The 27,706-nt window shown below is 38.3% G+C and overlaps 1 protein-coding gene across 4 annotated transcripts; it reads right to left on the bottom strand.

Moving 5' to 3' along the window:
• On the bottom strand, positions 1 to 25,325 carry PSEN1 (presenilin 1). 4 transcript variants are annotated; one of them, XM_064714469.1, is made up of 12 exons: positions 25,253 to 25,325; positions 22,556 to 22,699; positions 20,817 to 20,855; positions 17,736 to 17,992; positions 16,320 to 16,461; positions 12,649 to 12,716; positions 10,815 to 11,035; positions 8,859 to 8,957; positions 7,511 to 7,594; positions 6,532 to 6,705; positions 4,431 to 4,549; positions 1 to 4,126 (listed from the first exon to the last, which is right to left on the bottom strand). In XM_064714469.1, exons 2-12 carry the CDS (start codon positions 22,637 to 22,639, stop codon positions 3,971 to 3,973), a joined length of 1,443 nt encoding a protein of 480 aa, XP_064570539.1. In that variant the 5' UTR covers positions 22,640 to 22,699; positions 25,253 to 25,325; the 3' UTR covers positions 1 to 3,970. The 4 variants fall into 4 exon arrangements, with proteins under 4 accessions (XP_064570539.1, XP_064570536.1, XP_064570538.1 ...); XM_064714466.1 differs by lacking the exon at positions 20,817 to 20,855; XM_064714468.1 differs by lacking the exon at positions 20,817 to 20,855 and having other exon boundaries at positions 6,532 to 6,699.
• Positions 25,326 to 27,706: the final 2,381 nt, after the last annotated feature.

Below are 27,706 nucleotides of genomic sequence, written 5' to 3'. Positions count from 1 at the left end.
TCAGGATCCATGCAACTTTTATTTTAATAATTAGACAAATACAGGAAAATTTTCAATAATCTATCAAAACCATATCTTATCAAGAACCAGAAAGATGTTTAAAAAACATTCACATTTAATTCAAGTTATGTACAAACCAGTGTCTGTAAAAAAGAAAACAGCAAATGCTTTGAGTGTAAAATAATTCCATTCTAGTTTATTTCAACATTTCCGATGACCAAGTTACCACTGAACTGCAACCACAGTGCAGACATGTTCCACAGTCTATTAAACTTGTTTCAACAGCATTGTCAGAAGCAATTTTTGAAATAAAGCATTTTGATAAGTTTTGTTGAACAGTACCATCAACTCAAAATTTCCTTCTGCATATTTAATCCTTGACTGCACTAATGGCAGAAGAGTTGTCATCTCCAGGTCCACAGTCCATGGATCTGTATGTCTATAGGTACAGATATATATGTGTATATTCGAGAAGCACCAGCCTCCCATGCCTGAAGTAGCCTGTGTCTGCTTTGTACATTGAGATCAGCCATTTGTAGTGGAGCACAGCCCTTGATTTTTCTGGCTCAAAGAAGTCATCATCTGCCCATCCAGAACTATTGTGAATGTGTTGCAGTATCAAATTCTCACACCTTCAGGATGCACCTTACACGATGACACTTGAATTTGAGTGTGACCATAATAGCCATACACAGGCACAACAGCACCCTAAGCCTTTTGTTATAAAACCAACTTCCAGGAGACTCTTTCTGGCCCTGGATTAAATCCTCCCATAAAAGGGGAAAAAAAATAGAGACAAATGAAGTGCCTGGAATTTAAGAAAACTATTATGCCTTCTCATTTATATATTGAATTGAATCTTAGCCAAAGAAGGAGACCTATTGATGTAAGTTGAATGGGGGGAGAAAGCTACTGTGATAGCCAGTTTCAAAGTATGACCACTGGAACAGCCACAAGTCCATCTGCCTGAGCACAGAAGGGATGAATCTACTCAGCATAGTTCTTTCAGAGCTATGCACTCTCATTAACATACTAATTTAATAATAATGGAAACTCTCTCAAAAAATGCAGACCACTTATGAGAAATCTTTCAGTTACAACAATCTAACTGAGGTGAATCCTCAAATTAGATCGGTGTTTCAAGACAAAGAAAAGTGACACCACCTTCACTCTTGAATAGTAACAACCCAAATGCAAACAAAACCTATTGGCAACTGAGCTGTATTTGGACCTATATTCTGAGATAATCCTTAGCTGCAAGATCTCATCTGAAACATAAGCTACCATGATTTGGCCTGAGAAGGCAAATCTAGAAAATTTCATCTGGTTTTTGAAGGTATACCTAAGACCTGGTAATAAACAATGTACTTTAACATATAGCTGCTTATAAAAGCAATTTCCCTTCTAAACTTATTTTGAGATTCCAACACAGACTTGAACAGCTTCTGTGAATACAAATTTTATAGTCTCCACCACTGTAACTCTACACTAGCTCAGAAATTAACACTTCAGAATAACAGAAGCAGCTCTGGGAAGTGGAAGACTGGCAGTCTAGCGGTGGAAGGTTCTCAGCTCCTCCTTGGGTTGCACATCTAACATCTATTCAAGTACATGAAAAGGCTTTTGTACATTTCTACATATTCTAAAGCAACTCTTAATGGAGCTGATGCTCCCCTGGTGCACGTCGAACCCAAAAAAGAAATAAGAGAGATGACTTCTGCATTTAAGTAACAACCCTCAACTGAGAGCCAGCTCAGATACATAAATGCCAGCAATGCCAACTCCTAGCGAACCTGTTCTATACAATGGAACTATAACTGGGATGCCCAATAAAACACATGAGGGATTTTATTTTTTTAGATATAATGCTCAGGAAAAAAACAAGTTACAATGGTATAAAAACAACTCAAAGTCTTGTTAAAAAACACCCCAAACACAAAAACCAATCAAAAAATGACAACAGAAATCTCTAAACCCCTCACCAACCAACCTGTTTTAAGTCAGACTTCATTGCAAGAAAATATGGAACAGTAATTTAAACTAGAAAACACAAACAAGTTTGACTTGAAAAGCCACTGTAAGCAATTTTGATATAGTCGGTTTATTAATGCTATCCACAATGAATCAGCACACAAATGAGATGAATGAAAGTACTTTAGATGAGACAAGACAATGTATTTAATGAAAATGTAAATGCTAACACTAGTTAACAAGTCATACTGGAAAAGACATATATTACACCAAGGACAACCAGAGAAAGCCTTTCTTAGTTTTAAAGCAGATTTATACATCACAGTCTTTCTTTCTTTACTTGGGCAATGGTTGGTGAGCATCTCTTGTGTTTCAGTCCTATGAATCTATAGGCACTGAAACAAAACCCCAGGAAAAAAAGGTAAAACGAGCTAGTGTTAGGATTGTGACAGTTGCTCCACTTGGCAAGGACTCCAGTATCAAGATGCAAGTAAAACAGAATGAGCCATACTCCCTATGGCTCCCAAGAAAAAACATTACTTGTACACAGTAAGAATTTATGGCAAAACCAACTTCATCTCATCCATCTAATTTCCAAGCAATTATTCATAAATGAGTTCTTTCAAATGAGGAAGAAGAAATCAGAGTTTAGCAGTTTTAAGGTTTGAACAGACTCTTCTTATAACAAGTTCAAAATCTCCTATCTTCTTTTCACTGATATTGAATTGTCTTTCATTTTGCCAATCACCAGTTCCTCACAAGAGCGGTAATGAAAGTGAAGAGGGTCATGAATTCTGCTCCTTAGTGACAGTAAGCAATCTCTCACCTAACTTAAGCATCCTCACCAATAAAGATACTGCACAAAAACATCCTTGCCAGCCTGAGGTGTTAGACAGCTTAGTGACCAATATTTTTATTGACCAGGTCAACAGAACTCTAAACCACGTTTTTGATGACCAAGGATTTCAGTGGTGCAATAGAAGAGCTCCTAATAGCACTTTGATCTCTAGATCTGGCAAGCTAAACTCCATCTGGGATTGCTGCAAACACCTACTTATTTCATAAGAATGCCAACAAAAAGGAACATCCACCAGTGATGCAGTCCGTGCTGTTAGTGACTATTTTCAAACATAGGGCTTGAAATGGTGTTCTAGCAAAATGATTTGCAAAAGCACAAAGAGTTAAGTCCCCAAACTGCTTTTTAATGTAGTTTATTAACCTTTTAGAATGGAGGATCCAAATTAGGGTCTTATGATCCTCTACTGCCAAATAATTCAGTCCAAGTCTAAGCAGCTAAATAAACAGGAGCAGGTGTAAGAAGGTGCACCCCATGCTTGAGAATGCAAAGTATTAAAACTGAGAAGAGGCTCTAGTTCCAGTGTGGGAAAAGAAAAAAAGTTTTAGATTTACTAAACCAAATACACTCAGGCACAGAGGCTATGAAGTCATGGAGAACTCTTAGAGTGACAGTACTTTCTCCCTTTGTCAAATTGCTACAAAGTCCTTTCCTGTTGCACAGTCAGGGCTCCACTGTCAGAACATCACTGCTGAAGAAGTCCAGATTGGGCTCTCTCTCTTCAAGCAGTTACAGGGACAAGCTCCATGGGATTTGCCAGCTTCCTCTGTTAACATCAAGGAAGTCCTGAGCACCCTTAGCGCTGTGAAAACAATCAGCCTGTGGTAAGAGATCACATTGCTGGTGGAAGCATTAGCAATTTTCACACAGGTGGTCCTTACCAGAGATATGTATATCAGATGACCTCTGATATAACAGCACCTGGCTTAGACTGGCCGTCAGGAAGAAGCCACTTTCACACAGGAAAAATCATATGGTGCCCAGTGCAGCAGTTGTCTCAGGAAAAAACCAAACCAAAAACCACCATCGGGGGAAGCTGTAATGATTCCGCCTTGGAATACTTCAGTCTCACTTGAGAACTGAGGGGAACCATTTCTCCTCCTCCCAGATTTGCTACAAATATCCATTTCAGAATCATGTCTGCTAGATATAAAATTGATGGAATGCTAGCTGGTCCATGAACGGTTGCACCAAGTTATCTGTCGCAAAGTAAAAAACTAGCCCAAAGGTTATGGAGATTGGAAGAGCTGGTAAGGCCTTCTTAAAGATGGCAAGAAGCAGAAGTGTAAGGCACAAACCCTGAGGGAAAGAAAAAAAACAAAACACAAAAGACATAGGAAGAAATTAGGGAACTCTGACAAGCAAAAAATTATATAAAATACATATATGTATGAATATTAATGCTACAGGTTATGTTTTACGTCTTCCTAAATTAAAGGCTTTAGTGACAGATGTACAGCCAATGAAAATCACAGCTAAAGTCCTCACCAGTTTTCAGTCTGGTCACCCAATAAACAGCATCAAAGACAAAATGCAGCAGTTACAACTTTGTCCTTCATGAACATAAGAAACTATCCCTATTACAGTTTTATATTATACTCACAATTAATATGGCTACAAAACATGCTAAAGTTGTATTCCAGTCCCCACTTGCTGTTGCAGAAGCTTTGCCAACAAGGACACTGTAGAAAATGAAGTCTCCCAAACCCAGCTTTACTCCTCCTGCAAAGTGAACATATGGCAGCATTAAGTATCAGTCTACTAATATTACATGTCAGTAATTATCGAAGAATAATACATATTTACATTAACTATTAACAAGACTTGCTAAAAATAACATTTTATTTTCAGAATTCGTACCATTCCTGAATCAAGTGATATACTCCTGTGAAACAAGATGGCTAACAAACACTACATTACTCAATTAATTCGCCCTTGAATTAGAATTTCCCTATTCTCCTATTCTCCTATAACTGCAGTATAATACAAACTCAGATATCTGTAATTTTATTTGCGGAGGAGTGTCCACTTTTGGTTCATATTCAACAGAATATTAAAGAACAATTCCTTTGAACTGGCTGAGGGAGGGGGAAAAATAAATCCCTTGCACAAGATATATTATTTGCCAGTTAGAAACCTATAAACTGCGAAATATTCCACTGCCTTCCCAATTTTCCTAGGGAATTCTTATGCAGGTAGTTCTTAAAAGCACTTGCGAGTAAGTACAGAGCATATCACAAAGGCAAAAACTCAAGATACTTAGTCTAAGATGTGAGATTCAGGAAAATTCATTCTCTCTTATTCTTTTATATAGTAATTACCACTTTAGCAACAATTCTGGAAGCACAATACTCAATTATTTCTGCAAGCACTGTAAGATTTCCTGAATAGCAGTTCATGTTCGGAGTTTTTAGTCCATGATGTTAATTAAGACGGGCCAGCATCAGGTGACCAGCTGTTTTCACCTGGCCTACTGATTACTTTCCCACCACACTACAGTCCAGCCCAATGCTCACTCTGGAGCTCCACGAGGAACTAAGAACATCAAAACATGGGTGGATGTTTGATTAATTATGAAGGTGGGGGGAGAGAGGAAAGGAAAGGAAAAAAGGGAGAAAATGCATGAAAAAAAAAAGGTAACCCTACTCTCTTTCAACAGGCTCCAATAAAATGCCTAGAACAGTGCATTCATGAAAAGCTCTTAAGCACTAAAACACCCTTAAACTGCTGAAACAGGCCTTGGGTGCTCCAGACTTTAGTAAAATAATGCTGGCTGACAAGTCTGACTGGATCATTACTACTCACTGCTGGAATACAAGCAGGAGAAAATTATTAGCCTGGGCAGATGAGAGTTTTAGTTCAAAAATTAACTGAGAGAGCTTGCTAGACTTTTTGCATCACAATGTTATTTTTTTAAGCTCTGGAAATTAAAAAGCATTTGCACTACGCTGAATATGGACTTTTTTAATAAGTAAATTTTAAAACTGTTCTTAAAGTAGAAGTCTCTGTATTTTTAAACAGAGGAGCACCTGATCATCAGAGGAAGCAGCTGCACCGGCTAAAATATGGCAGTATCACACGACAGGCACACCCTAATTTATTTAGAGCTTTGCATATCTAATAGCAGCTTGAACTGCAAGTGGAAATCATGAGTCTGTTAAAACAGGTATCTGATATCATACACTCTCCAAAGATATTTCACCTTAGCAAGATGCTGGACAAAACTATGCAAGCCCATTGCATTCTGCATTCATTTCAGCCTCCAATCAGGTTTTAAATATTGCTTCCTACCAAGTGGATCACAGCAGTTTAATCTTGAGGCATAAAAAAAACCTGTTAATGACTCCATTTGCAGGGCCTAAAATCCAAAAGAAGTGACACACAGCAGAACACTGCATGAAAAAGACAGAGGCTAATGCAACTGACCATGTAATGGTCTGAAAACAGCTTGTGCAACAAAAGTTTTGAGTCTGTGTATCAAACCAAAGAGCAATTTGGTCAATATTACTCACCCCTGCAACAAAATGAAATACTATCAAAAAACACCACCATTATTCCTATAAGGCACATCAGTATTCATCAGGAGCAAGTGCATCATTTCAGCTTGCTAACAGCTCACAGAATCCTGCATGTGTGCACTCAGGATGCTTGACTGACTAGCTTCAGATTTAGTAAGCTTTTCAGACACAGCAGTCCACACTCACGTTCTTCAGGGTCATCACTTGTTTGAGAGTTACTGGGTAGAGCCTGAACAGCAGCACGTGACTCAGGTGTTGATTCAATGGGTCCTATTCTGTTGTCCCTCTGTTGCTGCCATTCCTGATTAAAGCCACCATCATCTGCTTCAGCATCTTCATTCTGGGCCCGGCTTGCTGGAGCTCAAAGGAAGAAAGGCATTTAAGACTCCTCCAAAAATGTGCCTTCTAAAATATGAAAGTCTCTCCACATATAAGATCACAGAAGAACAAGATAGAATGAAGTACTCCATAATACTTAGCAACATCTAACACTAGCACACGCAATCACAAGACTTCCTCTCTTAGGATTTTAATATTTACTTAAACATTCAGGAGTAAATATACACTCTACACTCACAGCACCTACATGTTGCACTCAAGTCCTAGCATTCAGGAGTACATCCACATGAAAGTGGAAGTTCTGCAGTGACCTAACAAAGATCACAATTTAAGGAATAAACTACCATCTAATATTTAATTAGCTTCTTTACTTGACATTGGCAGCTTAATTTTCCAGTGAAACAGAAAACTTTGCTGAAAGCTTCAGAAACTGCACTCTGCTTTAGTAACACATATAAATAAACAAACTCCACATTTTAAACACTATCTGCATAGCCAAAAGGGCTAGGTGTATTTCTGTCTAACACAAATATAAATGAGTTGGTACTATACTGTATCATCCCAGTTTGACAAGTTGAGCTCAGTTGATGGTTTTATATTGAGTCATTTCAACACCAACATCCCAGATCCCAGAAAAATGAATGCAAGAACATTCACTGCACAAGAAATAAACAATATCTCAAGTCTTGACAGATCCATCATTCTTAATTAGGCCTCCATACTTTCACTCTTCTACAGCACCCAGGACTCTTAAAAAACTGAAAGACAAGTATCCATAAACATGTATTCCAATAAAGTGACAAAGGTTTGTCAAAGCAAAGCTCACCTTGTTTATCAAAAGCGGAGTTTTTGGACTTCCGTTGGGCTTCTGGATCTTCCTCAGCCATGTTCACAAGCCATATCATTGTTGCTATCAAAGAAATGCAAATCACAACAGCATAGCTAATTTTATCTTCAGATGTATAAAATTCTGAGATAGCATCAATCCATTATTTCTCATTTTTCATGGTTTTTTGGATACAACTATCTTTTCCAACAGGCAATTTTACTCTCATTAAAGTACAATAATATCTGGAACACAGCCAGTACCAGCAACAACACATTTACAAAAACTGGTGAATAAAATTTTATTTCTACTAGATTTTGAAAAAAAAAGGCAACAGCTGTTGCCAGAAAAATTATTTCTACATATAAGGCCCCCTCTGAAAATCAACAATTTCTTTACTTTTTTTTCCTTAATCAGTTCTTTTATCTGCAAGTAAAAAGGTCTCTAAACACTGTTACAGAGTTCTGTCAATTCAGAGGCAGTATCTACATCAAAGTTAATTGTTCTCTGCCTTAGCCATCACAAACAATCCTCCAGTCTGGAGGTAACCAAATGTTGTTACATATAAAAGGTGTTTCTTAATTCAAGCTCTCAGTGTTAACCACTCCTCTCAAAAAACAGAGTAACATTTTACTGATGCTGTGCAAGTGTGACAGATAAAGAAAGTGCTCCCCTTTCTCCACTGTAAGCTTGTCCCTGAAGTGGCCAGTCTGCAGCACACTTCCTGCTTCCAAATACAGGCCTGTCTGGAGCACCAGCAGCACAATGGCTTCCGATCAGCCTCTTTCACTGTTATCCACGTGACTACAACAGCAACATGGAACTTCACAAACAATGGGATTATGCACTAACTGATACACAGGTCACAACAGCAACTTTAATTCAATAGGTTATTTTTCGCAACTGCAGGGAGAAACAATTTACCAAAAAGGACAAGCCATTGAGAAAACAATCACACAAACAAATCTCCTTCTAATAATTTCTCACATTTCTTATACTAAGACACAGGTTATTTAAGGACTGAAAGCTGGTAAATATTTTCTGGAAACAATTGTTCCCTTTGAACAGGCTTAATTTACAGCCTAAGGACATAGTACTTTATCCAAAACAAGGTCTGTTACCATTCTTCCTGTTTGTGTTTTGGAACAAAACATGATGGTTTTTATCTTGAAATGTCTCAGTCAGATGATGCTTCACATTTTTCAGTCAACAGTGAAACGAAAACTGAGGCCCAAGTGAACAGATCAAGAATTCAGCTGAAAAGCATCTTATTAAACCCAGACAAATGAGAAGATTGCTTCAGATGAGTGGGTGATTGCAAGCTTAAAGAATAACAAAATGTACTTACAGGAGTAAATAAGTGCTGGAAAGAGAGTTTCATTTCTTTCTTGAGCTGTCTCAACTAACATTCGAAGAGGACCTTTAGGACACAGGACAGCAATCAAATCTGAAAGGAAAAGCAAACAGATCTGACATCCCTGCAGACACAGTTACATTTCTTTTCTATAACACTTGGAGAGACTTGAAGTAACAAAATTCACCCTGACTAAGGATTTTGAAGACTGCCATTGGCCACAATTTGGTATCCTACAGCAATGCTTTTTAATATTCTCAGTTATGCAACCTATTTTACATATTACTGTAATATGCATACAAATTTTAAAACATTATATTCCCCACTTAAGATATTATGCAACTGGAAATGTACCTGTGTTTATATGCTGACACGTGAATATTCAAGAAAGCTACTCTTCAACTACCATCTTAGAAATACCCAAGCTTGCCTTCTATTAGGAAAGATTTTTGTAATCTATGTTTAATACTAAAAGAAATTTTAAGACAACAGGGGAAGCCTACTTTTTGTGAAACAGGCATATTGGGATGATACAGAGCTAACATTGCTACTGCCTTTTGCACTTGTCCACTCACCATATGTCTTTAAATTAATTTGAAACTCAATCTGACACTGAAAGGAACAGCTGACTAGTCAGGAGCTTTGTGCTGCTCAGAGCAGGCCTTCTGCACCTGAGCCAACTGCTCTGGCACCACTGCTGGTCCCACTCCAGTACAGAAAAAACCCCCACTCCTGGGGTTGCAGGCTTTGAAAGCTTACATCCCCTTTACCCAAAACAACCATATCATGCTCTTGGAACTAGATCTCGAGTAATTTAGTTTTGCTATCACTGAATAAAGGCTGAATGCTTGAAGCACTCAGATTTGTTCCAGTTGCAGAAAGGGTGGAAATGGGGTGGGAGGATGGGAAGTTTTTCTTCATGTGCTTTGTGATCCATAAGCATACACACAAGGGACAATTTTCCTCTCCCTGAAGGAAGAGGACACTTAAGGAATACACTGATGAATCAGAGCTAATCAAATCTTATCAACCCCTGCACTTACATCTGGACAGATTCTCAGTCTTTATCATGATCAGTGACTATGAGAGCACACACTCAGCACACTTACATGCCTCCAAAAAAATTCAAATTAAGAGCACATCTTCACTTAACTGTAATGTTTTAATTATGTCTAAGTAACTGAATTTTAGTCTTGCCTGGAAATTAAATCAGTATTTAGGATACAGTGATCTTCTCACCAAGTGCTCAGTGCCCCCTAAAGCTTTATGCAAAAACTACAGCTAGGTCTCTCTCAGCCATCATTCTGAAAAAGAGCAGTATGCAACAACTACAATGAATAATAATTTTAAAAAAGCCAATGAAGCAGATATCACAACCATATCCTTCTAAGTATAAAATGACTTTGAGCAATGCAAACTGCTCTTAATCCTTCCTTCCCTCTTTCTCCCTATACTATCAGGTATGGATCAGGTTGTTGCTTCTGTGTTCACAAATGTGAGCAATTCATGGGTTGGGCAAATCTGTATTTGCATGGGACTGTACAGAAACAACAAGCTCCTAAATTCTGAATGTACAAGGGATTCCAAAGATTCTTGGGGAAAATGAGAAGCTGAAAGCCCTCCACTTTCATAAAAAACACCAAAATGGGTCTCTCTCAATTCCTTCTCTCTTGAATTACTTCAGCTCTCCTCCTCAAAGAATCTAGAGAGTCCAGGAAACATGAAAGAAGATGGGATCATACAGTAATACAGAGCCCAGCTGCAGAGAACTGATCTCAGTTTAGGACCATGATCTTATTTATTAAGTCTGTAATCACTTTATCTGCTGCTTTGGATGATACACACACACACACTCTTTTTTTTAAGGTCTAGTCCAGTAAGTGGAAAAGTCAGGGAATAAAAGAAATTCCCACCACAGGATCTACAACTGTGCCTTGCTCCCAAACTTACCATACACTGAAATGACGGCCAGGATAAGCCATGCAGTCCATTCAGGAAGGTACTTAATGAACACCAAGGCCATGAGAGCACTGATCATAATGAGATATGCCTGCTGCAGCCGAAGGGGACCCTTCCAATGGATGCAAATCATTCCCACAACACCAAAGTTCCAGATCATGAGTGCCACTGTAATGTAGTCCATGGCAACATTATATGTCTTAAAAACCTCTCTAAAAAAAAAGGAAAATAATATAGATGGCATTTGCTTGAAACAATGGAAACAAATTACAGATGCAAATTTCAGAATACCTTTTAAAAATTTTTCATATTCAATATAGTGGCATAAATGTAAAATTCTTTCGCCAATTAATACTTAACTATTCTTCACAATAGGATACATTTTGCCAGCACTTGCTTCACACCTACTCTTTTGCTTTTTCAAAAAATTTCGTTAAGGTTCTATTTCCTTCTCAATCAAAGCAGAAGCTGACAGGAAAGGACATTACTGCAAAATCAGTCATTTTGATTATGCTCATAACTTTTAAAAATCAGAATAATCAGAACTTGTGAGGTTATAATGGACCTTTAAAGTCAGGCAAAGATCTCTACTAATATGCTGCCTGTAGAACGCTTTGATTACTTTAAAGGTACATGTTTATTCTATTATTCCCCATAAACACTGAAGTAAAACGCTTTATTTTTGGATGAACCATGTCCCTGTCACACCAAATACTATAAACTAATTAGGAACCTCAATAAGTAAAACCAAAATAGACAATGCCATCACCAAGTGACAGGTGATTTCTGTTGACTCAGGGAAGAAATGGCTGTGAAGGCTTTTTGCAGAATCTGCTGTTACCAACTCATCAAGAACCCTAAGAACCCTATAATTTGCTAATACTTTCCTCCAGCAAACTTGCTGTCTGCAGCTGCCAGCTGACCTTCCAGATGTACAGTGTTAAGAGGATGTCCCTTACTGTCATCATGCACAACTGGTCTACACAACTGGTCCCTCACTCTCTGAACCTCTGGGAAAAGGAAGCCAGCACTGCTGTAAGGCAGCAGGGGCAGATGAAGGAACTGCCTTGTATTTCAAAAGCCATTGTTAGGGTTAGAGAAACTACTGACCACAAAAGGCATCACAGATCACTTTTAGCAAAAATCAGTGACTGAAGGGAAGATCACGTTCTCCTTCCAGAGACCAAATTAAATAAGCTTCTTCAAAGAGAAGTGTTTGTCATCAAGTGGCATAAAAATATATAGAGTATAATAATTTCATGACATAACTCAAGTTACAAACCCTGAGGAGGCTGCTCATTTCAGACAATACTGAGTATTTTGGCCAAATTTTCTTGATGTCTGGACAAGAGCATGCTTCCAAATTTGAGAAGAAAAGCACTGAATATATTTTGGTGAGACAGTAGATTCTTTTCAGCTGGCTCCACCACTTCCATGCAAACAGCCTTTGGATATACAGCTAACAAAGCCATGATGTAAACAACTGCCCTTGAGTCATATGTCAATGAAAAATTAGGTTATCAGAAGATATGTCAGCAGAACAAGCTCCTCCCAAGATATGCTTGTTCTGATAAGCAAGATGTGCTTATTCTGGTGATGCATCCTAAGGACACACACACCATCTGTACCTAATCAGATGCATTATAAACCTATGAATCACTCTTTCTTCTATGTGTACTCTATCAGACTACACAAAACTAAAAAATTTTATTGCAATAGCTTATTCACTATCATTCCTCTTAAGATTCAAGGCCTAGTTCTAAAATAAATACATACATAAAGTGATACATGAAAAAATAGCATATTAATGGTTTAGTTCACTTACCCCAGGTAGATGAATGAGAAAAAGAAAAGCAGCAAAAGAGAAGAAATGATAAGCCAACCATGGATCACCTGGAGAAGAAGATATCAATGCAGATGTTTTTAGACTTGTTATTTTAAATTTAGCATATATTAAAAGACTTTTAAGGTTATTTTTCCTTTTGTTTAAAGCAAGAAAATTATTTAAGATATCTCCCTCTTTGGTTGGTGCTACATTCATGTTTAGTCTATGCACACTGGTGTATTTCACTTTACACTTATGAATTTTAAGTGCTTTGTGACCTTTCAGTAGATGCTCTTCAGCTCTATTGAAAACTACTGTTTGTGTATTTTTAGACCATTTGGATACCAGTGGCATTATAACATAGCAGAATCATCCAGCATGAACACAGATGGAAAACATGATTCATTTTTGTGCTGCTCTGATTTAAAATAATTTTCAGAATGCAGTTATAGAATTAAATGCTAGAACCCAGAAAAACCTTCAGTACTTATCTGCTGAAATGTCACTGATGAATGACTACATAAGAATTTTGATAATCTTTATCAGTCATCTACAGACACAATCCCTAATTTTGACATGAGAGCAGACTTACATGCCCAACAATTCAATAAAGAACAGTTCAGTGATGTACTCAGCAAGGCCACTCAAAGATTTAAACCTGGAAATGACAGGCACTTAAACTTTGCACTAACAGAAGTGCATTCTTCTGGTATTTATTGTGCAAAGTGAAAAAACCACAATGAAGACCCCCTTTAACTCCAGTAATGTCTTAGTATCTCTTAACTGAAAATGAAGATATATTTGTCAAAGTCCCAGCACAGAATCTCTTTTATAAAACCTCACCCAGTATTAAATGTAGACAACCCATCAGAAGCAATAATCTAGAAATCAAAGATACATAAGGAATCCTGCTTACAACAGATACAATCAGTGGAAAATTACCTGGCTAAATTTGCTATATATGTACACCAGATTAAAGTATTCAGAAGCTGTTAAAAAATGTGTTATCTCTTTGTCCTCTTCTTAAAGATGTGTAGTAGAACGCATCTGATGTTCTTAAAACATTTAGCAAAAATTAGCTTAAAAGTAAAGTGCATATGTACAAAAACTAAAGGAATCACACTTATGTGATGCAACCAGGACTTTCTGACAAATCAAGAATCCAGCCCTTACAGCTAGAAATTTAGTACATTGAGTCTAATGATATATTTTCATATGTATTTTTAAAATTTTGGCCATTTTTGAAACATTCACTCTCCTCCTTTACACTGCTTCTCAGAAGAGGTTCAGATTTAACTTTCACCCTAACAAAACCTGTCATTTAACTTCCTAATCTAACAGACCGGCTTTTGTATGTTCTCAAAAAGACGTAAGAAATTCCCACATGCAATAAGCACAGTGCCTGTAAAGATGCTGCAGGAAAACTGCCAAAGTATCTGTCTCAGTATTTAAACTCTCACCACTCACAGCAAGTGGGAGAAAGAACCTTTCAAAGGTGAGTATCAGTATATATTGATTCAAGCAGAGCCAATTTTTCCACAACTCATAAAGCTACTAAGCAAGGACCTAACAAGAGTCATTTTATTCGTCTGTAAAATTAGTTAAAACTACATTAAGAAAACAGCAGAAAAAGCTCTCTCATGACTTCTCTCTGAAGTCTTTGTATTTGTAATACAAGCTCTTAAACTTCTATCATGAGAGAAAATAAAGTGAACAGTAGTGTTTCATCCTAAAAAAATCGTGAATGCTGACAGTGTCACACACCAAGGCCATAGTCCAGCAAACTTCTACACACACCTTGCATAACTACTGTCAACAGAAGTAGAGGAGGCAGATTCAAGAGCTGATTAAGTTGGCATTTTACACATAGATGTTTGCTTTATTCTCAGTATGTATCTCATTTACTACAGCATTTTCCAAATCACGGGTCTCTTTTCTTACAAGTGACATTTCCAAAGTACTTCTTGTAAGTTTTGCTCGCTGTTTTCCTAGCACAGTACCACAACAGGTTTTTTGCCTTCTCATTAAAGAATTTTCATTCTTTACTTAACAACAACTTTGATGCTAATTGATTGCTGGTATAAATTTGGCCTTACCTACTAAAACTTGAATAAAAATTAAGGATGAGCTGCAGGATGCAGAGAATTAAAATGAGCTACAGCAGTCAGACTTTGGTTAGGCAGAGTGAAACAATGAAGAATGCAGAGAATAATAAATTAAAAAGAAAAAGCTAATCAAATACAATCCCCTTCAAAGATGTTGCTTCCAGTTAGATTGAGGAGCTAGAATCAGGATCATGCTTAACATATCATGTACAAGACAACCACAGTAAACTAACAACAGTGAAGCTGAAGTAGTATTTCCTTTCTTCAAAAGAGTTTTCAGAAAAAAATCTTGTGAGGATAAGCAAATTATCACTACCAGATGAAGACTTAAGATTCTTTCACTATAAATTCCATTCCTCATAATCTGGACTACAATCTACATACAGAACTGCATGTAAAAGAGAACTTTATTGCAGATAACTACATTTCACAGCATTCTGATATAGCAGCATAGAAATACTCTGACAGGAAATTTAAAAATAAGTTAATCATTTAGTGTAATTAGCATAAAATAGAACCACAGGACATTTATGTTATGCAATAATTCTAATTTTTAGTAAAACAATTATTTTTGTAAAGAAAATGTGCTGTGCTTTAAAAGGTTAAGAAGGAAACCAGAAATGCGAAAAGCTTAGTAAAAACCAGTTGTTGCCTTCAGGACCTGAGGAGAACCAAGTGGCTACTAAGGAACCTAGGTAAAGCACAGTAGTTGACTTCATCAGAATGAAGAGAATTGCCAGTTTAACAAGAACACTTCGTCAGTTCAGATGTAACACCACACTATGATAAAAGTGAAGGTCCATATGTCAAAAAACGTATTCCACAATGTATACAGAATCAGGCAAAAATAATTTCCCCTGCCACTCCACAGATAATTTGTAAAGGGGTTTCACTCACAGACATGAAGACCAAAACCACTGTTTCCTCTCAAAAACAAAATGAAATGAAGCAAAACTTTGAATCCCACTATGTGTTTTACAACTGATTCAAGATCCTGGCTGCATACTGAGAAGCTTTATTAGGCTAAGCCTTGTCAAATGAATCATTAAGACCAAAACAAACCAGGAATTTTCATGGACAACACCTCCCATGCAGGTGGCACTGCAATTAATTATGCTAAGCCTGGGCTTGCCTAGATGATGTCATTACAAGATTGAAGCCTTTCACAAAGAGCCTTAGAGTCTCTGTGTTTGCCACACAAATACTGCTTGGTGTGTGCAGCCACACACACTGATGAGAGACCTCTGTATTGGGGACATGGAGGGAGAGGGGGCTCACAAAATAGGGCCAACTCTGTCCTTTGTATTTCTTGACCACAGCAAGATTTCAGTGCATGAAAATTTCAAAAGAATAGAAGCAATGCATTTCTAACTGACAGAACAGATGGCAGTGATAGCACTGGGCCTTTGCCCTGCTTTGTGCCAAAAGAACAGAAGCCACAAAATTGAAATGGTGAATTACATCACCAGTTCTGCTCCTTTCACTCATTCCTCCTTCATAAGCCTTCATTTTGTTCCATTCTCTACATAATCTGTACTAATAAATCAAACTAGCACAACTACTTACCTTGTAGCACCTGTATTTGTAAAGCACAACCAGGAGGATGGTCATGACAATGATAACGCTGATCATGATGGCTGCGTTAAGAATAGAATTCAGGGCTCTCTGTCCTACTGTCTCTGTCTCTTCTGTGAAAGGAGTGTAGATGCTGCAAAAACAAAAAGTCAACTAAAATGACACTGAATGCACCAATGTTTTGGGTATGTGAGGCCAACATCCAACAAAATTGCAATAATCTTTCAATTCAGAGCTGTTAAAGCACATCTATTTTCTACTAAGGCAAAACTTGAAAGGTGGCATATTATCATATTAGGCAAGCTTGAATTCCTTAGAAGACCTGCCTCTCCTACATTCTTAGATTACTACTGCTTTCTGCTTTGCAAAGCAGATAAAGCCCACAGCAGCACACAGTTTGATGTGGCTACTCCCATGCTGTGTGTCTCTTGCCACTCTCCCGTTATACCACTCGTGTGCTGACCAGTGCAGTTGGAATTCCACCTACGGATTCACCATGAAAGGCTCCCCCTGTGATTTCAACAACACAATGTATGGGCTCAACTCACTCTTTTGTAAAGAAATACAATCTCCTGGGGCAACTACTTCATTGTGGGGTGGGAAGGAGAGACAGAGAGAAAACAATTTTTTTTCTAATCATAAAAAAAATTATGACATGCTTATATTATACAAACATTTCAAAGCCAAAGACACTCTGAATCATTTTGTCTCATAGTGGAACTGATCTTTAAGGTCTATCCTAACTCTTTAACATTCTGTGATTCTATGACTTGCTGCAGTTTCTGACAGGCTTAGTAGTCTTCCTTTGCCCCCTTTCTCTCAAATTAGCTTTCACTGGAATTGGTTTTTTTTTTTGCCAACATTAATATTTTACCAAAATCCCAAAAACTTCTACAGAAACATCTGCCAGGAAAGTTTCTATAACTTCACCAGAAGTGAACCTCCTGAAGTTATACTCCCCTTGCATTTGAATTTCTTTATCAAACACCACGGGCAAACCAGAACATGGCTTATAGGCTACTTCATTTACAATACTAGTTTTGTTCTTTTTCCAAAATTCTTGTATTCTAGCATAGTACATGGGAAATGGCTTTGGCTCAAGATGGTGTTTATTTTACAAATACCACACAGCATGATAAAGAATTAAAATGAGAATTTGAATCAAGCAGTAACAATCAAGATATTATCCCCACCAGACAAATTTGTCACCAGACAAATAACAAATGTCAACATTACCACAAAGAGAAGAGTCTGGTTCCTGGAAGGAATAAAACAAAACTATCTTTGGAGAAGGGAAAATGGTGGCAAGAGGAAGTTCACTGCTGGAATCAGACCCCAAAAGAAATAGAAGTTTGAAGAAAATTATCTAAGTGCACTAAAAAGATAGAGGAAAACACTGATACATACAGCTGTCCATCCTTGCGTGTATAAAAGCTGACAGACTTGATAGTTGCAACAACAACCACCATGCAAAGCGTGACAGGCACAAACAGCATAATCACATGTTTGGCCCCATATTTCAGTGTTAGCTCTTCATCTTCTTCTTCATCTTGCTCCACCACCCGCTGAATGTTGTTTTGTGGCTGCCCATTGGTCTCAGACTCGGCATTGTCATTTCTTCTGCGCTCACTATTATCATGGCGACGTCTTTCACTGCTGTCATTCTGCAACACAAAAACCACTGTCCTCAACAACTCTCTACTATCATGAGCTTGTACGTTAAGCTAAAGATGACCCTGAGGAGGAAACATGTAAGATAATATTTACTGCCAAGAACACTTGCTACAGCAGGGATTTAAACAGTAGTAATTAACTGCATCAGAGTTATTAAAAGAATGGGAGCACAGGGTCATGTTAGAAACATCTACATTAAAAACATCAACAGTCAAAAGTAGGCAGGTGGCATCTAAGAGTCTTTCCTTCAAACAGAATTTCAAAAGATTAATAAAGGAATCTCTTTCCCTTGATTCAAACTACAGTTGGTAAAAGGATGCATGACAGTAAAATGCCTGTAACTTGACAAGAATAAGCTGTATTGACCCTTAAAAATAATGCCAAACATTTAGGGTTCCTTCTCCATGAAAATCCCAAGAAAAGGCCTCCTTTCTTTACTGTGTTACTTCCACTAGAGTATACTCAAGTAAAATATATATTAAAATGGATTTTCATGAGGTACAGTATTCTCATGTTTTTAGTAAAAATAACACAGAAATGATGACCAAACTCAGGTTATTTTCAGTCTTTAGACTTCTATTTGATCCCAAAGTTTCAGCATGAAAAGTTAAGCATGCAGGTTTTCTTCTTTCCCAAGGAAACTACTGCCACATCCTTTCATTGATATTGAAGAAATTCCATCACTCTTATCACAAGTATGAAAGAGCTTCCTGTCCTTCCTACTGAAACATGAAGGCTGTAACACATGAAACATCAAGCATATCATTCAAACACCAAGACAGCGGTGACCTTCCAAAGGAAGCAAAAGCACAAACTGGGAACATCACCTATTAGCAAGTGATCAGGCCTGCACTCCAAGCTCCTGGTATCACAAATCTTTTGCACCCTCTTCAAGAAGCACCATGAGCAGGGGGCATTCACCTTTTCTATGTTGTGTGCACATACAGAGAGCACAACAGGAGAGTGATCTATGCTTTATCTTTTCTGGACTACAAAGAAATAAAATCATTACCAGACACTCTAAACAAGCACTAAAATGTGACAGTTGATACAGACCACTCATTTTTTTAGTGCATTACCATGTCCAAAATCAGTGCTGTACTGTTCACATTCAAGAGGTTTAATATAGGAGAAAAAATATTTTTGATTCCTTATAAAATTAACCTCATTGCTTCTAAATTACTTCCTGCAGAACAGTTCTGTTTGACTAAGTGCACCAAAACAGCATTAGATTAAAATGTACAATAAACTGAAGGATGATACCTTTTGCAATACCTTTGAAGTATCATTTAGTTTTCTTAAAATTGATCTGGACATAAGACAGGACACTGAAAATAACCTAATGATTTTTTCCTTAAGTATTCCTACTCAGGTAGTTTTTTCCTTAAATGTGCAATGTTGAAGTCTAATTACCTGACCTCAGTAGCATTTCTAAACATAACTACTGACTTGTATCTCATTAATTCACTGCAGTTTTTCAATAAATCAATAATAATTTTAGAGATTCTCTCTACAGAATTTTCCCAGCCCCACCCTCAGAACAGAGAAGACGGTAAGTACACTCAGAAACTCCTAGTGGGGTTTTTAAAAGCACTTAAGTAATTAAGGAGCACAAGTCCCTGGACTTCGAACTGTAAATACTGACACTGCTAAAACCCTGGTTGAAGCTTTACAACTTGCCAACTTATGAAAAATTTGCTTTTACAAAGCAGTACAAAGTAATAATATGCACCAAATGCTCTGCCTATTCCTTCCTTTTTTTTGTGGTTCCTCAGGATCAAGCTCAGCAGGGTTTCAAGATCTGTCCTCTAAGAAAATCTGTTTCACTTTTCAATAAGGAATGGGAATGTAAGAGGAGAAAAAACCCCGAACTAAAATTGTTTGAATTGAACAATTAGAACTAGGACACAACCAGGTTTTTAGAGTCACAGTTTTAACCTCAGTTTGAATTTAGTATCATTAATTTGAAATATGCACTGAAAAAGATGCTGGGATCAAAATTATTTCTTACTGAATGAAAAATTTATTATAAATCACTTGGCACTTTGCATAAAGTCCTCACATACAATTAGTGAAAATCAGATAGAAATGGGAATAAGGGAGAATGCAAATAAAGAGGTCATGTTTAATTAATCTGAAATGCTGGCTACAACTAAACCTATTTCTGTACAGATTTATAGCAGAAATGTAACATTTTTCACTTTGATAGTAAAATACTCAATTTCTCTGAGTTTGCAGCAAGACAACAATAAGCGTAACCATCTAAATTGCCTAAGATGATCATAAGTAACAATACACTAGAGTGAACAGAGCCTTGGAACTGCACAAGCAGAGCAGACCGAGCTCTTAGGTTTCTGCACACTTGCCGAATGTGTAGCTTTTTCTCTGCTGTAATAACAGTCTTGCATCAGGGAGCACTTACCCCATCTCTGGAACAGAAATATATTGAAATAAGTTAAAAATCTACAGCTTCACAGAGTAAACACAAAAACACCCAAAAGAAAAGCCTGATCAACTAAGTACACCACTACAAAAACCTGTAATATCAAACAAATAGAAAAATGGAAGAAATTAGACCAATATGTATAATTTTACTCCCTTCACTACTTAGGAACAAAGATGTAATCAAAAAGGCCTTTACATACTAAAACACAGTGCATGAAAACCAGATCAGCATCAAGAGTTACACAAGTTATTCTCTCATTTGCACTTAAAGATAGAAAATAAGCTGTCCTTTCAGGCTACTAAAGTGTAGCTAAATGTTACATGCGTGTGCCCCACTGCTTAAAAGAACAAAGTGCACTTATATCCTACCTGATCAGTATTAAACAGAGCAGAGGCCATGGACTCTTGCTGAAGTGGAAGCAAAGGAACAGACTCTTCACTTTCCTCAGACATAGTTAAAAGTGAAAACTCTGAAGCTAAAAAGTCAGTAACACCTGTTGTAACACCGTAAGCAAATGTAAGTTATGAACTACGCTTTCAGGCGAATAAACAATATCAATATCAAATGATAGTGCTTTCTTTCCCTATCAGGAAAATAGTTAATAGCAAACCCAGACCAATGCCCCTGAACCAAGAGATAAATACACAGCACATTCGATAAGAAGTTTTTAGCTATTAAATCCAGATTTATCCATCAGGAGCAGACCACCATGCCTGAGAGGGGGCATGGACTTCATCAGTTCTCACATACACCACTGATGTTATGCAGTGGCAGATACTGAACACTGGGTTGAACTCTTAGTGTGTGACTAGAAGAAGAGATGGCAAATTATAGCACTTTGGGATTTCACACGCTGACTTGTTAGCCACAGAAGCTAGTATACTTAAGCAGGAAAAGACTTTTGTAGGTGCGTACAAAAACAAAGTAGATGTGTCAAGGGGAGAAACACCATTATAACTTAGTATCAAAACTACATTTACTTAAAAACGGAAAGGAAAGGCACAAGTGGCAGTTATTCATCAGTACAGTGTGTTAGTGAGAAGAACACAGAACCCTTCGCTGGTAAGGAGCACCACCAAGTTATCTGTAAGGATGGTGAGCCCACAGCTTACTACTGAGCTCTGCCTTTTAAATCTGGCAGAAGTTTTCAATAACAATTAATCTTTCACCTGTCCAAGAGGAAAAGAAACCTTTTTCATTTCCTCTGAAGTAAAAGGAGAAGGGATGTCGTAGGAAAGTTCCCACTTTTCTAATTCTTCAAATGTTTTATATTTTTATTGATAAGCATGATGCTTATCTGAGGATTTTTCAAAATTCTATTTAAACTGCTGATTGTACAGAAGACTTGAAGCAGGAATCAGAACATTCTCTTGAATTATTGCTATAGACACAATTACAAGTGGCCCAGCCTCACAAAAGCATTTCTGTGCCACAAGGAAACCTGATATTCAAGAGCTATAGCAGGAACAAAGAACAGTGTGACAAGTCTAAGAGCCTGAGCACCACACCCAAGTAGATCATCTAAACCTGAATTTTCCAAAATACATATGGTACAATGGTATAGTTTTAGCAACAAATATGAGCTTAGGTCTTTCAAACCAATCATAAAACTTCAGGTTTTGAGTTCCTCCTCCCCCAAAACCTCAAGAACCAGGAGAGCACCTTCAAAATTATTCACAAGTAAGACAAGACAGAGCTGTTCTTCCTGCATAGGAACAGTCCTCCAGCAATAGCACTAACAAAACCCAGGCTTCAAGCTCTACCTAAACTAAAATTAACTCTGTGACTGAGAAACCTGTGAACCAAGCAGACCACAGCCAGGGAGATCTTGAGAGCTCACTAAATACTGTAAATGTCAGTGTTTGATACCAGAGTGTCTGACCCTTTTTTTTCCCCCTTGGTAGCTTGGTCACTCCAACACCACTTTAAACTGGGGGAGGTCTTATTTGTACATAAAAATGAGTTTAGAACATCAGATATTTTGCAGCATATTTCTTTTGGCACTGCTTATCACCACAACAGTTCAGAAAGATAAAATGTACCCCAACAAACTATTTATTCATCCCCATTTAACTGCTAGCGGGTACTAAAATTGTTTGTTACATACGGTGTTGCTGAGGTGGGTATCAGGGAAGTTTTCTGTCAGCTGCCCATGCTGAAACTGGGGTAAATGTGCAGACAGCTCTGTCATTGGGACAGTCCTCTGGGAATCGCTTATTTCCACACAAAATGGACCTTTCTTCTTGTGATGCTGAAAGAAAAGAGATGTGTAAAAAAACCTTTGTTCTTAACACGAACAGGTTTTCCCTCCTCTTCCTACTCCAGTTTCTGGAGTTCACATACAACAAAGACAACCATTCTGTATTTAACCACGATATCAAACTATCACATCTACTAAGGTCATAATAGGGATTTTCCAGCACAAAAATAAGGGCCTCTAAGTGTTATCAAATTAGTTCATCAGCTACAGAAATCTGTCAGCAACAAACTAATAATTTACACAGTTCTTCATTCCTTATTGTGCAATAAATGAGAAGCATTGCATACTTGCTCAGGGCACAACTTCCATGTTTTACCTCAGCAGAGCACAATTGCTCCAAGTTGTTCTGTTTTGGATTGCTGAAAAATTTAACAGCAATTTTCAAGGATGACTGAGTTACAGTTGACTATCTAAAATCTAGACATTTCCTTACCACTGTGATGCTACAAAAGCGACCTGGTGCTACACAAGACAGTATTTCAGCTGAGCCTCAAGAACTAACATGCATTCAGTTCCCTTTATGTACCAGCTACATCTACACGCCACAAGTATATAACAGCTTTATATGGTCTTCCTGGAGAAATTCAGATGAGAAAATTGTCCTACGTGAACTATATGTTCCATAACAAAAGAACCTACAGCAATATAGGGGAAAGAGGAAGTTTTACTAACCTAAATAAATTTCAGGAAAAAGCCCAATGATTTTAAGAGAAAATGATCTGGCCTAGATAAATCACAGGCTTGGTCACATAAAAAATAAATAATGAATACACCTCAAGGGTGGAGTGCCAGTCCATCCCAAGTGGCCCCTCCCCTGTGTAAATTCCAGCACTCACCAGAACTCTTTACAGTAATTTTATTCACTAAAATGGAAGAAAACAAATCCAGGAAAATAAAAACCAAAAATATTTTTCTGCTGCTTTAGTATAATCAGTTAATGCATTGAGAGATCTTGAAAAATTCTTACAACAGAGGACATCACAAAAGAAAGCCTCTCACTTTTGGCAGCAACAAGATACAAGTACTGCAAGACAGCATCATACTTAAAGAGAGAGCTAAGCCTATTTTCATAAACAGAACAAAAGCTGTTTCTCTATTTACAAATAAATATGTACCTAACAAGACCAAGGCACAGTGCTTACTAACTTTGGCACCTAACTTAGTGAAGAGTCAATAGGAAGCCACACCAATTTAACAAGTCTACTGGGAGCACGCAACCTGCTGGAAAAAGAAAGTAAATGTAGTATTCACTAGAATAGCTCCCTTCCATATTTGCCATTAAAAATAGGGCACATCTAATTTATAATGTAATTTAAATGTAAGATCAGATGATGAAAATAAGTATTAATTACACTGCTCCTATTTTTAAAATTTTACTCCAATTCTTTGGTTGGGCTACAGAATAAAAACAATGTAGTTTTAAGGCTGCTACTGGTAGTATTTCTCAGTGACAGGGCAGCCACAATGAAAAAAAAAATGAAAATTTTCAACCAGATGTGGACTATCAGAATGAGATTTTTCACACAGCAGCATGTTAAAATTCTAATTAAATTAGTGGAGAGAAAACCAAGACAAAACACCAACCACAAAATCCTGCTTATAGACTGGTAAAGAAAGCCAGTACAAATCCACCAAACCAAAAACCCTCAGCTACTGATAAACTGAGAGAATCAGAAGACAGGGAAGTGTAACTGATGGAAGAGTTGCACCAAAGTTTGAATGACAGACCTCAAAATTGATAGTTTGTTAAAACAGTTTGTTTTGAAAATAGATTCGGGACATCTTCCCAAGCAACTTTATTTTATATTCCTAAAAAAATGAAATTTTAATTTGAAACGTAACTATCAATGAATGAAATTTATAAATGAACTGTGTATATACAGACACAAACTAAAACTTTGCTTGTTTTACCTGAAAAGGGACTCACCAAGACATTTTTTTTCCTAATTAAGCTGTTAATGTTAAAATAGCCTGTCTAAAAAACTTCTTCCTTGCTTCCTTTGGCTTTCCTAGGTCAGAACAACAGGAGTTACAACTGTCGCTGTCATGCGCTTACATTTAGCCTAATAAACAGAGGTGACACGCCAAGTAAGCTGCTCGCAGAAGAGAAAGCAAAGCAAGTATCGATCAGACAAGCGCGGCGCGGTTAACCCGTGCTTTCCCCTTTCCCCAGAGCTGCCACCGCTCTGGGGGCACCCCCGCCACCCCCGTCCTCAGCCCTGCCTGGGGCTGGAGCAGCCCCGCCGCAGCCGAGGCACAGCGGTCCCAGCCCCGGGAGGCCTCCGCGGCGCTGAGGGTGCGGTCAGGCCCCGGCCCGACCCCGCTCGGTGACAGCAGCGGCCCAAGCCCGGCGCTCCGGGCAGCAGGAGAACGGCAGGGACCCTCCCCGGCCCGTGGGCGTGTGCCGCAGGGCTCGCCCGAGCAGCGGGCCCGGCCCGTCCCCGGTGGCGCAGCGCTCCGGCCCCCCAGCGCCGCCCGGCCCGCTGAGCGCCGCGCCCTCCCTCGCCCCGCCGGGGCTGCGCCAGCCCCCGCCGACAGACGGACCTGCACGGCAGCCCTGCCCCGCGCTCCGCCGCCGGCTCCTCGCCGCCCGCAGCCGGCCCGCTCGCTTCCGGCCCGCGCCCCGCCCTGCCGCCACCTCACTTCCGACGAGCGCTGAGGAGCCGCCCTGGCCCGGGCACCGGCACCGGCACGGCCGGCGCGCAGGGCGCACGGGGCAGCGCCTCGCAGAGAACTCGCTGAGTGAGAGCTTTCCGTCAGCAAGGGCCGGGAACCAAGACACGCGGGGGGAACTGAGGACAGGCAGCGACTGGGAGAGGCTGGCTGGACAGCACAGTGAGCACTCGCTGAGTCCAGCCGCGAGGAATCGTGCCAAGGAAATGCAGCTTGACCTTTTTAACCTGGTTTAAAACCTAGCCAGTTAAAGACAGGTTTTATGAGAAAATACACTTCTCGGCTCTTTTGAATACAAGTCATACATATGCCAGTAACCCTTTTTTAAAATGGTCCCACAAAAATGGCGTTAAGTAAGTAACTTAAGGGGACATTTATATTTCAAAATAAGAACAGTATTAAAAGTCAACATGGTATTTTTTCAAGAAGTTCACCTATGACTGGTTGGTCGAAAAAACAAAAAAGTCAATTCTATATTTGAAACTTACCTTGCTATCCATATTTGATGTATCATCCACAATGCCTTTTCAAGTGCATGATCAATTGGGTCAGTAACATATTGCAAATGCTATGATACATAGAACCACTCAATATAAAAAATGTAAAATCTGAGGGGCCGTGCAATTCTGCATGTTTAGAACAATGTTGTATTTCAGTATTTGACTACACTGCAGGAAAATCTGTGCTACAATTAAGTGGGACAGAACTATTGCACCTAAAAGTTTTGATGTAAGTATTGCAATGCAAACTGACTTTCAATAGCTCACAGAAATACGAAATGCATTTAGAAGAAGCCATTTTTAGACTGAAAGTGATGTCTAACCATAAATAAAACTACTTGTATTTTAAAAAGGAGAAACAGCCAAACAAAAAACTCAACCAACCAACCATGGGCATACAGCTGTACCAAACTATTTTCTATTAGTATCAGTTTGATCTACAATAAAATGTCTATTAAACAATACCTTATACTGCTCACACTGGATGAACGTATACTAATTTTTAATTCTGTACTCAACGTTCCTACACCAGATAATGTACAGAATATGAAAAAACGTGACTCAATTGTAATATAAACCCAACAGCTTGCAGGTTTCAGCATATCCACTTTCCAAAATACTACTCCTGCAAGCAGCTATCTAGCAACCCTGTTTAATAAGAATATGAAAGGTCTAATTCCCTCTCAGTAATAGGAAAGCATTAGTGGTAAGACACAGGAATTCATTAAGAAGCTAAACTCACTGTTTAGGGCCTTGCCGCTGCCCACATTTAGAGCCATGACCATCTAGCTAGATCATTATTTTAGTACAGGTTCCTGCCTAAAGAGAAGAAAATAGCTACAATTAAAAAGACCAAATCAGCAGGTGAGCAGGTTAAATACTCTAAGAACAAAATAAGACTCTCACCAACTTAGAATATAAATATATATATTTCTTGGCAATGGATCTTACTTGCTCCTTGTTTCCCATTTCTTTTCAGTGCATATTAATGAAGAAAAATGATACTTTGATTTTGTATTGACATATTCCAAACACTGAAAGGTAGTTGCACAAAATGATTATCAGGAGAGTAAGAGCATGTTATGTCAAGTTTTAAAGCCTTATTCCACTGTAAGGTCCACATAAACAAGTACATCCAGTTCTGTTGTGCAAATACTGGTATTTTTTCATTACACAGTGTGTGGAACTTCTGGAACTTTCCCTTGCAGTATGGGTTGTACTATGGCTTGATGTGCTGAGTACCTGGTGGCAACATCTGTACTTTACTCATGTATTCCATTCTGAGCACTCTTTTGATTTGTGTCTAACCTAACAGAGAGTATTAAATCATACATGCAGACAGTGAAGTGTGGTAATACTGGCAAAAAAGGCTTTCTCTGTCCCAGATTTTCCATATTTATCTTGAAATAATTCTGTCAGCACATGTTGAAAGCTAACAAACAGAAGTTACTTTCTATGCTAAGAACCTCACCAGTACATAACTTGTATTATACTCCCCAGCGTCACTGGCACAAAATGCAGTATCACTGAGACATAATAACAAAACTTGTAGTAAAAGTAGAAGTGACTTTATACTTGCTGATAAGCCAAACCAGAGTTCATCTAGTGAACATTCCTTTCTTCTTCCACTACTGAAAAAAACCTGAACTTCCACAAAACTGATTTTTTGATGATATCACAATGATTCTATATACTTATTTACCGAGATATTTAACACTCCAGCTTAGAGTTCACATGTCTTTCTCATCCCAGCACCTTCAGTCTCCTTAGGAGAGTACAAGCTTATGTCTATTGCACACACACAGCTTTAGTTTAGGGCAGAAAT

This window comes from Zonotrichia leucophrys, chromosome 5 (genome assembly GCF_028769735.1).
Source record: "Zonotrichia leucophrys gambelii isolate GWCS_2022_RI chromosome 5, RI_Zleu_2.0, whole genome shotgun sequence".
In the NCBI taxonomy this organism is placed as follows: Eukaryota; Metazoa; Chordata; class Aves; order Passeriformes; family Passerellidae; genus Zonotrichia; species Zonotrichia leucophrys.
This window is presented reverse-complemented; position numbering and strand designations above follow the sequence as displayed.

Bases quoted from the DNA above. Each gene is read 5' to 3' on its own strand.
- PSEN1 (XM_064714469.1), bottom strand. From the start codon at position 22,639: ATGACAGAGCTGTCTGCACATTTACCCCAGTTTCAGCATGGGCAGCTG. The intron at 11,036-12,648 runs GTAAGTGAACTA...CTTTTTTTTTAG, and splicing joins TTCTCATTCATCTACCTGGG to AGAGGTTTTTAAGACATATA. The intron at 4,127-4,430 runs GTGAGTATAATA...TCTTTCCCTCAG, and splicing joins GTTTTGTAGCCATATTAATT to GGTTTGTGCCTTACACTTCT.